Below are 12,821 nucleotides of genomic sequence, written 5' to 3'. Positions count from 1 at the left end.
CTCCTCTAGAGAGCAAACTGCAGAGTTCAACTATGGAAGTGGAGTCATGCCTACCTACAGTCTGGGCTGTGAAGACCAGGAATTTCTACAACGTTAACATTTGAAAATTAGTTTTAAAGACGTTTAGTAACATCAGAAGTCCAAGTTTGGGGAATAAGATGGGAGTGTAATTTTTATTTTGGGAGGTGTGTAAGACTCCCAGTACTGAAGTATATGTGTTGTAGACGAGCGCACCAAGCATATGTGAAGACCTGAAATAGTGGTGTAGAGGCATCTGACAACTATCCCTGACCCTCCTGAAGGTTTCTAGAAAAGGGAGACTAAATCTCATACCCTTGTATATATTATTTCCCACCTAAGTGCTAATGTGACGCTATCACAACCAATCTTTATTGAGCACTTAGCCCTGCAGGAAGCTTTACAGAGTAAGTGCAACACAGTACATTCCTCACGAACAAACAAAAAATGTAGTTGTTTGGGGAAATAAAAAGGATATTGAAAACCAGAGTATACAATACAGTGTGCCTTGACTTCATACAGTGGTAAGCACAGTAAGAGAAGAGAAGGGAGAGAAAACGAGTAGTAAAGTGATAGGCACTAAGTCAAAAAGGAAGTGGGTTTTGAAGCAAGTTTTGCAAGACAAGTACAATGAGCTGTATAATGTCAATACTATGGGTAAGCATAAATGTGCCCTGAGTTTTTGGAAGCTACCACACTTGAACCCAATCTGGTGATGACTAATCTTACTAGTCCAGTACGGACAATCACAAGGGTCTTTGGCCCTTCAGCATGGACTTCCTAACCAAGACTTCCACTTCCGCAAAGGCAGAGCAGGCCCCAGGACGTCCCGCTGTGTATGCTGAGGTTTGTACTCTCTTCATAAACCCAATCACCGTTCTCTTTGAGGGGGTACCGCCTTCCGCTGAGCCCCCATCCTGTGGGTGGGCCTTAGCGAGCTGGGGAGCCAATGAGGCCGCAGTAACGTGGCAGCCACCCACGAGCCCGCGTCTCCGCCCGTCCCGTTGGCGAGCCGGGCTCCGCCCGCCAGAGGGACCTACTATCCGGCGCCGATCCAGAGGGGGAAAATGAGGCCCTCCTCTTTCTAGGAGGCCTGATGGAGCACTGATTCCCCCCCTCGATCGCGCTCGGTGGTGGCGCCGGCGCACACACGGCCTAGCCCTCGCTTTCTTCCGGCCTTCGGCTGCCCCGGCGGAGCAAGCTTCTCCCGGTGGATGCTGCGCCTCTCGGAGAGGAACATGAAGGTGCTCTTCGCCGCCGCCCTCGTTGTGGGCTCCGTCTTCTTCCTGTTGTTGCCAGGACCCTCTACGGCTGATGAGAAGAAGAAGGGGCCCAAAGTCACCGTCAAGGTCCGGCCTCCCCTCTTCTGACCTGCCTGGCAAGGCCCGCCCTCCGCCGCCTGGGGTTGGCCTCGGCGCCGCTGGTCACTGGTGTCCGAGGCATTCAGGGTCCCGGAGCTCGGGCCTGGGCGTCCGCGGCTTTGACTCAGCCCCTCCCTAGTCTCCCGGCTGTGGCCTCGTGGCGCCTGGACGGTCCTCCCCCATTCAGACAGAGAATGATCTGGACCCTCCCTAACATCCCTGCCCTGACCCAGGAGTTGGCGCCCGGGATGCCCAGCTGGAGCCGGCACCGTCAGCCTCAGAGAAGTCTTTGCAAATACCCGCAGTGCTGGCGAAATCATAAAAGCTCACGTCTGCCAAATTGCGAATCCTTTCTCCACTTTGGTCAAATTGTAGCCACTTCCAATTACAAAGCACAGCAATATAGTTTAAACTTGGCGTGGTAAGCTTAGGCTCCCGTATTTTTTTTTTTAATGTTGATTTCTAGAATCTGAACCTATTATTTAGAGCAAAGGTTGTTACCCTGTAGTGCAAGGAGAATGTAAACATGTTTTCTGGGAAATAGGTTTGGAACTTGCGTTAGATTCTCATATGGTTTTTGTAGCCACCAAAATCAGATACAGAAACACTGCTCTTAAAATTCGGCTCTGTTTTCCTCTCCCATCCTCAGGATAGTTTCTTGGGCCCTCTCTTCCCTAGCAAGGCCCCTTTAAAGAGGCTAAGTTTGAAATGCTCTTTTTCCTCAGGTGTACTTCGACTTGCGAATTGGAGATGAAGATATAGGCCGGGTGGTCATCGGTCTCTTTGGAAAGACTGTTCCAAAGACAGTGGATAATTTTGTGGCTTTAGCTACAGGAGAGGTAAGAGGCTAGAGTGGAGACAGTGAAATTCAAATAAAGTGAAGTTGGAGGTAGATAGGGCTGGCAGAAAACTGAACTGCAGAACATGGCCCATCTGTGGCAGGAGCCCTGAGTCTCAGCTAACTGTTGACCTGTTGGCAAGGGCAACCCAGTGTTATCTTGAGTTGTTTAAACTGAATCTAAAAATCTGGATTTTTTTTTTTTGAGAAATTTTAAGACATTGCAATAACCAAAGAAAACATATCTGTGGAAACTATAATTTGTGGCCTCTGCACCAAAACCTTCTCTTAAGAGTAAGGGGCCCAGAGTTTCCCAGATTTTAAGAAAACAAGAAGGCCCCATTTAAGAAAGTTTGTATTCCAACTTAACTTTCCATTGGGTCAGCAGATAACCTTTTTTTTTTTTTTAAAGATTTTATTGGGGAACGGGAACAGTGTTGGGAAATTGGGGAAGGGAACAGCCAAGTTGTTGTCCTTCAATCTTAGTTGCGGAGGGCGCAGCTAGCTAGCTCCAAGTCTAGTCACCATCCCGCCGCCCATCGGCAGCTCACGGCCGCATAGCTCAAGATGCTGTGTTCAGTCTTAGTTGCGGGGGGGCATAGCCCACCATCCCATGCGGGAGTCAAACCAGAAACCTTGCTGTTAAGAGCTCACACTCTAACCATTGAGCCATCCGGCTGCCTGTTGGCAGTTCAGCAGCAGCTCAGCTCAGGTGCAGCTCACTGGCCCATGTGGGAATCAACCTGGCAACCCTGTTGCTCAGAGTTTGCGTTCTTAACCAACTGAGCCACTTGGCCAGCCCAACCTTTTTTTAGAAAAAAAGAAGAGGGAAAAGGCGGAGGCATTGTGTGAAGTAGGATTATATAAAGTCTGGGAATTGTATAAAGGCAAAGGAATGTGCAGTCTAGCCTTTCCTGGATGTGTGTGCTCCAAGTCTGGCCTGTGGCCACTGCTCACTCAGTAGCATGTTAAACAGTGACTCTGGCCATCAGTGGTGTCTCTTCTGCAAGCATGAGTTGTGGGCTACGTTCCTGCAGGGCCAGGAGGTCTGTCTGGTGCTTCATGCCACCTCCACACCTTCTCACCTTCTCATCCCTTTTTCTAGAAAGGATTTGGCTACAAAAACAGCAAATTCCATCGTGTGATCAAGGACTTCATGATCCAGGGTGGAGACTTCACTCGGGGAGACGGCACTGGAGGTAACTCAGTTCCTCTGGGCAGAGGGGTCTGTCAGTGCAGCTTCCCAGGTGGGAGGGCCGGGCTATGTTGGGTAGACAAGACCTCTTCCTTCCATAGTTTCAGAGGTAGGCCTGTCACCCGCATTGAGACCAGCTACACCCATCTTAGTACAGGGAACTCAGTACAAAGAAGAGGGAATAATGGGGGGCGGTCAGATGGAAATAAGAGGATCTTGCCCGGCTGGCAGACCTGCTGATCCAGGCCTACCACCTCAGTGACTTCTCACAATACCCTGTTGGGGGAGAGGAGCAAAGTGAGACACATGAGTAGGTGATTCTGGGTCAGGCATGCAAAGCCTATGTGGGCAATCTTGGAAGCCCCAGCAAGGGTGGGAGAAGTTGCTTTCCTTGGCAGTATCCCCCCTGAGACCACTTGGCAAGAGCTGAGTCTTATTTCTGCACTACTTGTACACATCGGACAGACAGATAACCTGGATTAACCCACAGGTCTCACCAAGCTTGGGTGCATAGCCTGCTGTTTCTTGAGACCGCATCTGCAGCTCATTCAGGCTGTAATGGGTTCTGAGGATGCAAAAATAAGGGGCCAGCAACTCGCTTTCACTTCCAACGCCTGCTTACTCACAAATTGGCCGTAATACAGCCTTTAGGACTCAGGCTCTGTCCTCAAGTTATCATCTAGGTGGGAAGAACCAGAAAACACTAGGAAAGCTCCGTAACAACACAAGAGATAAGTAGTAGCTGGCAGAAACAGTGGAGGAGAGGAACAAAGCAGACATAATCCACAGTGCTGTATTCATGGTCACATACAGTTGGGTTAGACCCAGTGTCTGCCACCTTCTTGCTTTGTGGTCGCAAGCAAATGAATCCCCTGAACTTCAGTGTCCTTTTGTGTAAGGTAAGAGTGGTAAGAGTTCTGGGTGCTGTGAGGGTTGGGTAAGATCTTGAGTGTTAAGTGTCCAGTACATGGTAAGTAAAGTCAGTCATTGTTGAAGTGCTGACGAACACAGCAATCATTTCGGGCCAAGGTGATCAGGAAATGGCCTTGTAAGTGTGAGGAAAGATTTGAGTGGGTCCTGGCTAGGAAGAATTGGAATGAGCAAAGAGGCAGAGTAAGGTGGGAACCCAGCCCTGTTCTGCACCAGGAGCTTGCCCAAAGGTGGGGTCGGAAATGGAAGTAGAGCACACTAGCTTTGTCCTACATGGAGTGAGGCTCCGCTGAAGACTGAATGGGAGGAAGACCCAATCACAAAAGAGTTTGAGGGAAAGTAACGTGGCAGCAGGATTCAGGATGTTAAGGCAGGAGCAAGCTGACTGGTGAGGGGAGTGGTGTCCCTGGGTAAGGCAGTGTGGGCTGGAACCCCAGGAAAGGATAGCCTCGTGGGTAAGAGCAGAGATTCGAGAGCCAGACCCCCTTGAATTCCAGCTCTGCTGCCTCCTAGCTTGGATGCCTTTAACCTCTTAGTCTCTTTATCTTTGGAATTGGGTTATTAGTTCCTGCCTCATCAGGGGGGATTTTTATGTGTAAAATGCTTGTTATCCATCACGCATCTACTCAGCCATTATTGCAGGAGGGCTAGCAGAAATGGAAAGAAGGACTAAGTGATGGGGGTGGAGACAATGTTGACAGAATGCAGAGGACAGTTAAAAAAATAAGTGAAATTTGGAGGGACAGATGACAAAGGATGTTGAATTTAACATAAAAAACTATCCCTCAAAATATGAAACTCCTTGCATCTTGGGAAAGTGATTGGAGTGAAGGGTGTAGATTTCAGGATTGTCTGAATAGCAGCAGTAATTGAAATCCTGCAGTTGGTTGAGACGTACAAAGAGGATTTTCACATAGGGAGGCTTTTATCCAGCACCCCAGCCAGGAGTCATTGCACGACGGTGGAAGAGACCAGAGTCTTTCCGTTGTGGGAGTGAGAAGTGGGATACCCCCACCCTCATCAGCCAGGGTCGAGACATTCTTGGTCTTCAGTCTTCCCATTTGCTACACAGTCAGAAATATCTCCCTGATTAACTTTCCCAACCTGGTTCCATTCTGTGGAACTATAGGATGAAAATATGTGTACTGAGGGGAAAAAAGGGTAGAAAGTTGTTGGGTAAAAGAATGAAAATTCTTTATTGCTGGGTTTCTCGGGGCCTGTAGTAGACTAGTACGCAGTGTGAATCTCTAGAAGGGGACCGGGAAAAAAAGGGCGCAGTATTTCTCCTGGATCTTAGGATCACTGAAACAGTGTAGAGATCTGCCCTTGGCTCCCTTGGTCATGTGCCCCGGCCCCAGACCCAGACCCCTCCTTACACACATTCATAGCCACTTTTTTTCTGTTCATTTGTTGATAAGAGGCTCTTGACTTTCCAAAACCCAAATAGCAGCTACCTCAGAGTCTTCTATTCTCTTAGGAAGAAAAGTTGGTCAGCCACAGCATTCCTCCTTTTCTGGAGAGTTCTTACCTCCTCCCCTGCCCCCTGCACAGAACCTCTCCACCAGAGCCCCTCCATGGCAGGCCTCTCAGGCCTTAGCCAAGGCTAGTTAACATATGTGCCTTATTTAAAAACCATGAAACCATATTCTTAAAGTAATCCATTGTGTGAGCTGTTCACTAAGTCGACCTAGCCTCATGCCCCACTCTGTCTGTCACCATGGTTTGGCTCCAAGGCCAAAGGGTAAGAGGGGTTAAGCTTTGATGCCCTTGTACTCCACTTGAGCTTGGCCTGGCACAGAGGACAGGTCGAATCCTGTCCTGGAGTCCTCGCCTCAAAGATGTGCTTGGTTTGTGCCAGCTTAGCTCCCCTGACCTACCCTGTCTTTCTTCCCAGGTAAGAGCATCTACGGAGAACGCTTTCCTGATGAGAACTTCAAGCTGAAACACTACGGGCCTGGCTGGGTGAGCATGGCTAATGCGGGCAAAGACACCAACGGCTCCCAGTTTTTTGTCACGACAGTCAAGACAGCCTGGCTGGACGGCAAGCACGTGGTGTTCGGCAAAGTTCTAGAGGGCATGGTGAGTTTTCGAGCCTGGTGACGCAGACCCTGGGCCCGGGACTCCATATGTTTTGTCCCTTTCCCAAAAGATTCAGACCAGTGTTTGTGTCTGCAAACCTGGGGGGATTTAAGAATAAATAGCCTACCTCCACACCCCCAAGTTGTGAATCCTTCCAGGCCCCAGGCAGGGTCCCGCCAGGAGGCCTTAAGGCTGCGCCACTGCAGGGGCCTCCGTGCCATCACTCAGACAATGACATGCTGGCACTGCCCTGAGTTGTACAGGGCACAGCTGAACATGATGTCCACGAAAAGCCACTTGGTACCCACTCCCCAGCCACCGTCTTTCCTCCTCCTCACCCTTCGCCCACCTGGGTTGTACTGTAGAGGTTCAAACTGCTGGATCCTCTTGTCAGAGCTGGGTTCTCCCTGCCCTGGGCTAGCACCTAGCCGTGATTCTGTTAGGATTTTGGTGCCTCGAGGTTTGTAGGCTGTTCATCATATGGGGGTCTCAGCCCTCCCCAGCCATACACTGGGGCCTGTCTCTCTTGAGTGGCGGACCTCCTGACCCACCCTGCTTTCCTGCTTCTGCCTTTCCTTCCCAGGAGGTAGTGCGGAAGGTGGAAGGCACCAAGACGGATGGTCGGGACAAGCCTCTGAAAGACGTGATCATCGCAGACTGTGGCAAGATCGAGGTGGAGAAGCCCTTTGCCATCGCCAAGGAGTAGGGCCTCAGGGATCTCTTCCCTTTGAGCAACTGTCTGTGTGGCCCTGTTGCCCACTTGAGGGGTGAAGACAGCCCGCCACAGGGCTCTGCTGCACTGGCCCTAGTGCTGGCATCTGGTGGAGTGGACCCCTCCTCTCACATTCCACAGGCCCACAGGCCCAGTTTTGTAACAAACTCCTACCAACACTGACCAATAAAAAAAAAGTGGGTTTTTTTATAACCTGTGTGTGGGCTAGGTTGTGGGGCCTGCAGCACCTCCCCCAAGGTCTACGTCCTAGCCTGTCTGGGACTCCTGTGGCCCCTGCCTGTCCCCTCCTTGGGCTCCAGCCAGAGTCCTTTCCCCAGGTGCTACCCATAAAACCTCGAGCAGGAACTTTTGCTCCTTGCTTCTGACCTTTGCCAGCTACCACTTTGCTGCAACCTTTGCTTGCCCTCTCCTGGTGTTGGTGAGGAAATACACCTGTACCTTTTCATAGCCTACCTCCTAAATTGACTTCTCCCTCTCCTTACCCTCTGTCGTCCCCGCCCTGGCCCCAGGGCTCTGGGAGTGCAGGAGTTCTAGCACCCCCAGCCACCAGTGCAGCTGAGTTCTGAGCCTGGGGTGGGTAAGTCCTGGGTCCAGTCCAAGGGGGACCTAGCCTATGTCCCTTTTATGGAGCTCACAGTACTGAGGCACGTGACTGTCCTGGCAGATAGTCCAGAGGCCTCTGGGCTGGTCAGGGCATCGGTGGCAGAGATGCAGGGTGACAAGGCTCCTCTGGCTGGGCGTCAGCTGTGCTGGTGCTGAAGCCGTAGAAGCCTTGGAGCACACCATTCACCACCACATTGGGCAGAGGCTCTAGGACAGAAGGAAAACAGGAGGAAGGTGTAGAGAGCTGTAGGGGAAGAGGAGGCGTGGGATGGGCCTGACCTCAGGCCTGCAGCTTCCTGAGCCTCTGGCCAGGCTTAGCCCTCCTTAGGGAGTAGGAGCCCCTGCCAAGGCAGCAGGTAACAGCTGGTCACCCAAAAGGAGGCTGAGGCATGGGCATTCCCAGTTCACATTCTGGGCACATTAGCTTGGTAAGGCCAGGCTGGTGAGGAATGCAGACCAGGGGAGCCAAGCTTATTTCACCATGTCTGCTCCCTGAATACAAAGGCTGTGGGAGCAGCAGGGCAGGTAGGGTCCCAAAGGAGGGCAATTGGGAGGGAGAAGCTCCCTGGAGGTCCTGGGAGCTGAGAAATGGCAAGTTTACCCCTATTCCCACCTTGCTACCTATGCCCTAAATATGGGTTATAGGTCAGAAGCACCCCCTCACCTGGGGATGGGATGCAAATGTAGGGATCCACGCAGAAGCTGATGACAGGCTGGTGGTGCAGCTGCACTCTAGGACAGAGGATCAGGAGCATTGGAGAGGGAGGTGGGACAGTCTCCTATTAGTTAGAGACTAGGAATTGACATCACCAAGGACCATTGAAGAAAAAAAAAACCAGGTGAGAGGGCAGTGGGCTAAGGAGGCACCAACAGGAAAACCTGGACCAGGACAGACAAGACAAAACATTTTGGCAGCAGGCCGGCCTCCTGACATACGGCCACCAGGGGGCAGCAGGGGCGTGTATGGGTAGGGACTTTGACTTGCCTGCTATTGCTAGGCAGGAACTCCCGGAGGGTCCTGAAAAGAAGAGAGGATGTGAGCTGATGGGGATGCCCAGGGGAGTCCAGATCTTCACCTCCCAGGGGGGCCACTTCGTCTATTTGTAAAAAGCTCATTTCCAGAGGCAGCTGGGGTAACCAAGGCTGTCCAGAAAACAGTCCCTCCACCAGGGTCAAGAAAGCTGATGAGGGAGATCATGTCTCCGAGTAAAAAAAGGAACAGGGCTTGGCCCCTAAAATGCTTGCTGCAGACAGCCCTGCCCTCCCGACGCTGGGACCCCTCTCATGCCAAGCCATGGCCCCTAAAGGTGCTCACCCCCAGCTGCTGGCCTTGGGATCTGTGGGAAAGTGCCGAAGACTCAGGAATTCAAGTAGCTCCTTGGGCACATCCTGGTTCAGGTATAGGACGCCCTAGAGAAGCAGACAGAGGAAACGTGTATCAGACCCAGTTATGTGATACATACACACAGCCCAGTGCAAAATGAAAACTTGGAGGTCCTGCCAAAATGATTAAGAATTTCAAGACAGCAAGAGCAGAGCATTCATTAATCAAGCTTGGGGCCCTTCTGACACTGGGCCCTGCGGTGTAAGCCCAAGAAGCCAGCCTGGCCTGTAATCTGGCATCACTTTGATCTCAGCCTGGAAGGGAAGAGAACTAGCTTTCAGTTCCATAATTAAGATTGAATGAGATAACCAGGAGGCAGGTGGCCCCAGTTCCATGAAAGTTCAAGAATTAAACTATTATAATTTCAATTAATTCTGAAATTACTGTTCAGAAAATTGAGGCTTGGGGTAGTAAAAAACATGCCCCAAATGTGCATCCCCTCACCCTATGCACCCACACCTCTCTGGGTCACACCTCTAGTCCAGCAAGAGAGACTCAAACCCACCTGGATATAGGCCTCCAAACTCTGCCGCCGCTGCTCCAACCCTCTGGTCCTCCAGTTAGGCAGGCGTTTCGAGGGGAAGTCGGGCACTTTGTACAGTTTCTTGATCTGGGAGGAGGTTACCGCGGTGCGATCACAGCGTCCCCACTGAGCCCTAAAGCTCACTTCACCCTAGCAAAAGCCTTCCCCAGTCTGTCTCCCCTTCCCACACCCAAAACTCCAGGCTCTACCCTGGAACAGTCCCGCGTGAGTGGTGGCTGGGGCAAGGGAGAGTCTCCCAACCCCAGCAGACGCCCGAGGGTGGGCCTGTCGCGCAGGGGCATGGACAGTACGGGCTGGAACCTGCCCCTCTGTGTCCAACCCGCAGACCATGGGGAGGTCAGTACCCAGGACCTGAATACTCTCCAGGGACTGGGGCGGTAACAGGGGTGGCAGAGGCTGAGGCCGCGGCTCGGCTGCCCGCCTCCCTGGGCTGGGCAGGAGCCGGGCCGGGGTCTATCGGTCGGCGGCGCCGCCTCACCCGCTTGTGCAGCGCGTGGAACTCGCTGTAGCGCCTCGGCACCGTGTGTCTGCGCCCGCAGTACCGCACCTCCACTCGGAACACCTGGCAGGCGCGGGCGGGCAGGCGATGCGCGTGAGGCCGGGCGACCGCCCACCCTCCCGCGCTTAAAGGCACAAAGCAGACTTGGAGCACCGCCGCTCCCCGGGGACCCTCCCACGCACCCCACACTTTAAGTGGAAGGGGCGAGAGGACCCGCCCTCCGCTCGGTGCAGTCCCTCATGAGCCCGCACCGTCGCCGGCGCGGCTGGCAAATCCTAGCGCCCCGACACCCTCGGCCGGCTGTCCCCCGACGGCCTCGCCTGCAGCGCTCGGACACCCCAGCCCGGGTCGCGGGGTCCCCACTGCGCTCAGCGAAGGGAAATCCCGCGGTCTCCGCACCCCTTCCCATCCAGTGCCCCCGCTCACCATGTGGCCTTTCTCTGGGCTCTGCTTGGGCGCCTCGGCCTCGGGCCCCACCGACGGGATGTGAACTTCCAGCATCCGCGCTCCCGCCCCCGCCCTCCTCGCACTAAGCTAGGAGCCCGAACTCTCCCAGGCGCAGCTGAAACCCTGAAGGGGCCGGCCCCGCCCCCTCAGGCTCACAGGCCCCGCCCCCAGATGGCCCAGCCCGGGGCGTTCCCTCGCGCAGTCGAGACCTGCTGGGGGCAGATTAGGCAGCGTGCAGGGTGGCGGGGACTGAGAGCTGTCCCCTGAGCCTGGTGGGGCCGCAGTGCGGGTGGGGACCTTTCGGTGCAGAGGCATTTATTTGTCAACATTCATTGAACGCCCACTGACTGTCAGGAAGGCAGGCGAGCCAAAATTTCACCTGCTCTTCGTTGAGTGTCTACCAAAGACTAGATAGAGCCTGTGGGCGCTAGGCATGGAGGATTCGGGACCCAGACCTTGGCGCCTACCTTCAGGGCCAACCAGCGACGTTCCTTGTGTTCCTCACACTCTTCCCCGGGACCAGACTGTCCCCCATCCTCCTCCCTCCACCTTCAACCTGGACCCTGGGGGGGTGGCCACGCCTGGGGTAAGCCTTGGAACCCCGTCTGGTTTTGATGTCCTCCCCTCTCCCAGCATCCACAAGCCTCTTCATCCACAAGCCCGTTCATTCATTCAATCTTTCTTTCTTTCAACCTTCCTTCCTTCTCTTTCTCTCCTCTCCCCTCCCCTCCCCTCCCTCCCTTCTCCTCCCCTTCCCCCCCTCCCTCTTTCTTCCTTTTTCTTTCCTTTCCATTCCTTCATCTTTCAGCCTTAACCTGCTTCAGGCCCAGTTTACTAGCAAGAGGCAGCTTCGGAAACCAGGCTCTGCTTTGGGGGTCAGACAGCTTGGATTTTCCAAACTGTGTAGACCTGTGCTCATTTGCAAAATTGGGATACTATGCCTCCCTGGGGAGAGTGCATGAAAATTGAGTGAGATGATCCCTGTTAAGCCCTCAGCAAAGTAGGTGTTGAGAAAATGGCAATTTGTGGGCTTGTCCTAGAGGCACAGGTGGGGGGTGTTGGTGTACAGGGCAATGGGTGGGGAAGAGGGCCTGTGGAAGGTGGCACTAGACTGTTTTTGCCCACCCCTTTGGGCAGGGGCTTCCTGGGTATGGGGCAGAACTTAATCTATAACTCTCTCACCCCCTGTACTAGAAAGGACCTCTGCTCCCACCTCTCAGCCCCCCACCCCTCAGCCATAAGGGAGCTGTCCCATTCGGCAGAGACCACTCCACTGACTTCTCCCACAAAGGCCTAGGCAGGTGGAGGGTAGGGAAGCCCTGCCTCAAACAGCTCACACCTAGTGGGGGGCCGTGTGGTGAGGAGAAAGCAGAGTACCTGTCTTAGGGGGTGAGGTTGGGGGCCACTCATTCCATGCCCTGCTAGTCAGAGGTGCTTCTGAGCTGGAGCGGAAACTCTCCATCCCCAGCTCTGCGCCCAAGAGAGTCTGAGAACAATCCCAAGAGGAAAAAAGCAGGTCTCACCATACCATTTCCCACACTTGCTTTCCCCCAATTCCATCCTCACAAGGGCCCTAGAATGAGGAAGCTGAAACTCTTTGGAAGGGAAATGACCCACAATGAGGAGAAGTGATGGCGTTTCATTTCCCCCTTACACTCCAGGGCCCCCATCATTCAGGGACTCTGCTCTGCTTGTCTTACTGCCCAGGGAGTCCTCTCCGGGGACCCCCAGACTTCTAAACTTCTTGGTCGTCCATCCTAACGACTGTCTGCCCCTCTCTCTCTATTCCTACCACCCAGAAAACTGCTTGTCTCCAAATGGATCTCCGTTTCCCATGCCTCCCTCCTTCAAACCAAGTCCATTCTAACAGCACAAACTGTCATCAAGGTGTCTGCTTAAAACCTTCCACAGGCTTCCCACTGCACTCAGAACAAAACCCACTCTCTCTACCACACTCGACAGTACTCTAAATGACCCAGCCCAGCCCCCACTTCTCATCACCTCCTGTCCTCCCCTCATAATGCACCACGCTCCAGCCACATGACCTTCTTCCAGTTCTTCAAGTCTAATGAGCTTTTTCCTGCCTCAGGACTTTTATATATGATGATTCCTCTCCCTGGAACACTTTCCCTTGATTCTTTACCTGGTAGGCTTAGGCTAAAACTTCCAATTCTTAGCCTAAAATTCACC

The 12,821-nt window shown here is 53.2% G+C and overlaps 2 protein-coding genes across 3 annotated transcripts; one reads left to right on the top strand and one right to left on the bottom strand.

The window, feature by feature from the left end:
* The first annotated feature begins 1,171 nt into the window (after window positions 1–1,171).
* On the top strand, window positions 1,172–7,346 carry PPIB (peptidylprolyl isomerase B). Its single transcript, XM_019633787.1, has 5 exons — window positions 1,172–1,367; window positions 2,105–2,218; window positions 3,323–3,416; window positions 6,237–6,421; window positions 7,005–7,346. The coding sequence occupies exons 1-5, from the start codon at window positions 1,233–1,235 to the stop codon at window positions 7,125–7,127; spliced, it is 651 nt and encodes a 216-aa protein (XP_019489332.1). The 5' UTR covers window positions 1,172–1,232; the 3' UTR covers window positions 7,128–7,346.
* SNX22 (sorting nexin 22) lies at window positions 7,177–10,738 on the bottom strand. 2 transcript variants are annotated; one of them, XM_019633788.1, is made up of 7 exons: window positions 10,611–10,738; window positions 10,164–10,247; window positions 9,647–9,751; window positions 9,073–9,167; window positions 8,743–8,775; window positions 8,422–8,489; window positions 7,177–7,964 (listed from the first exon to the last, which is right to left on the bottom strand). In XM_019633788.1, exons 1-7 carry the CDS (start codon window positions 10,683–10,685, stop codon window positions 7,843–7,845), a joined length of 582 nt encoding a protein of 193 aa, XP_019489333.1. In that variant the 5' UTR covers window positions 10,686–10,738; the 3' UTR covers window positions 7,177–7,842. The 2 variants fall into 2 exon arrangements, with proteins under 2 accessions (XP_019489333.1, XP_019489335.1); XM_019633790.1 differs by lacking the exon at window positions 10,164–10,247 and having other exon boundaries at window positions 10,611–10,723.
* Window positions 10,739–12,821: the final 2,083 nt, after the last annotated feature.

The sequence above is a fragment of the Hipposideros armiger genome, unplaced genomic scaffold (assembly GCF_001890085.2).
Source record: "Hipposideros armiger isolate ML-2016 unplaced genomic scaffold, ASM189008v1 scaffold_1404, whole genome shotgun sequence".
Lineage (NCBI taxonomy): Eukaryota > Metazoa > Chordata > Mammalia > Chiroptera > Hipposideridae > Hipposideros > Hipposideros armiger.
Note: the sequence above shows the minus strand (reverse complement) of the source record. Positions and strands in the feature narration are given on the sequence as shown.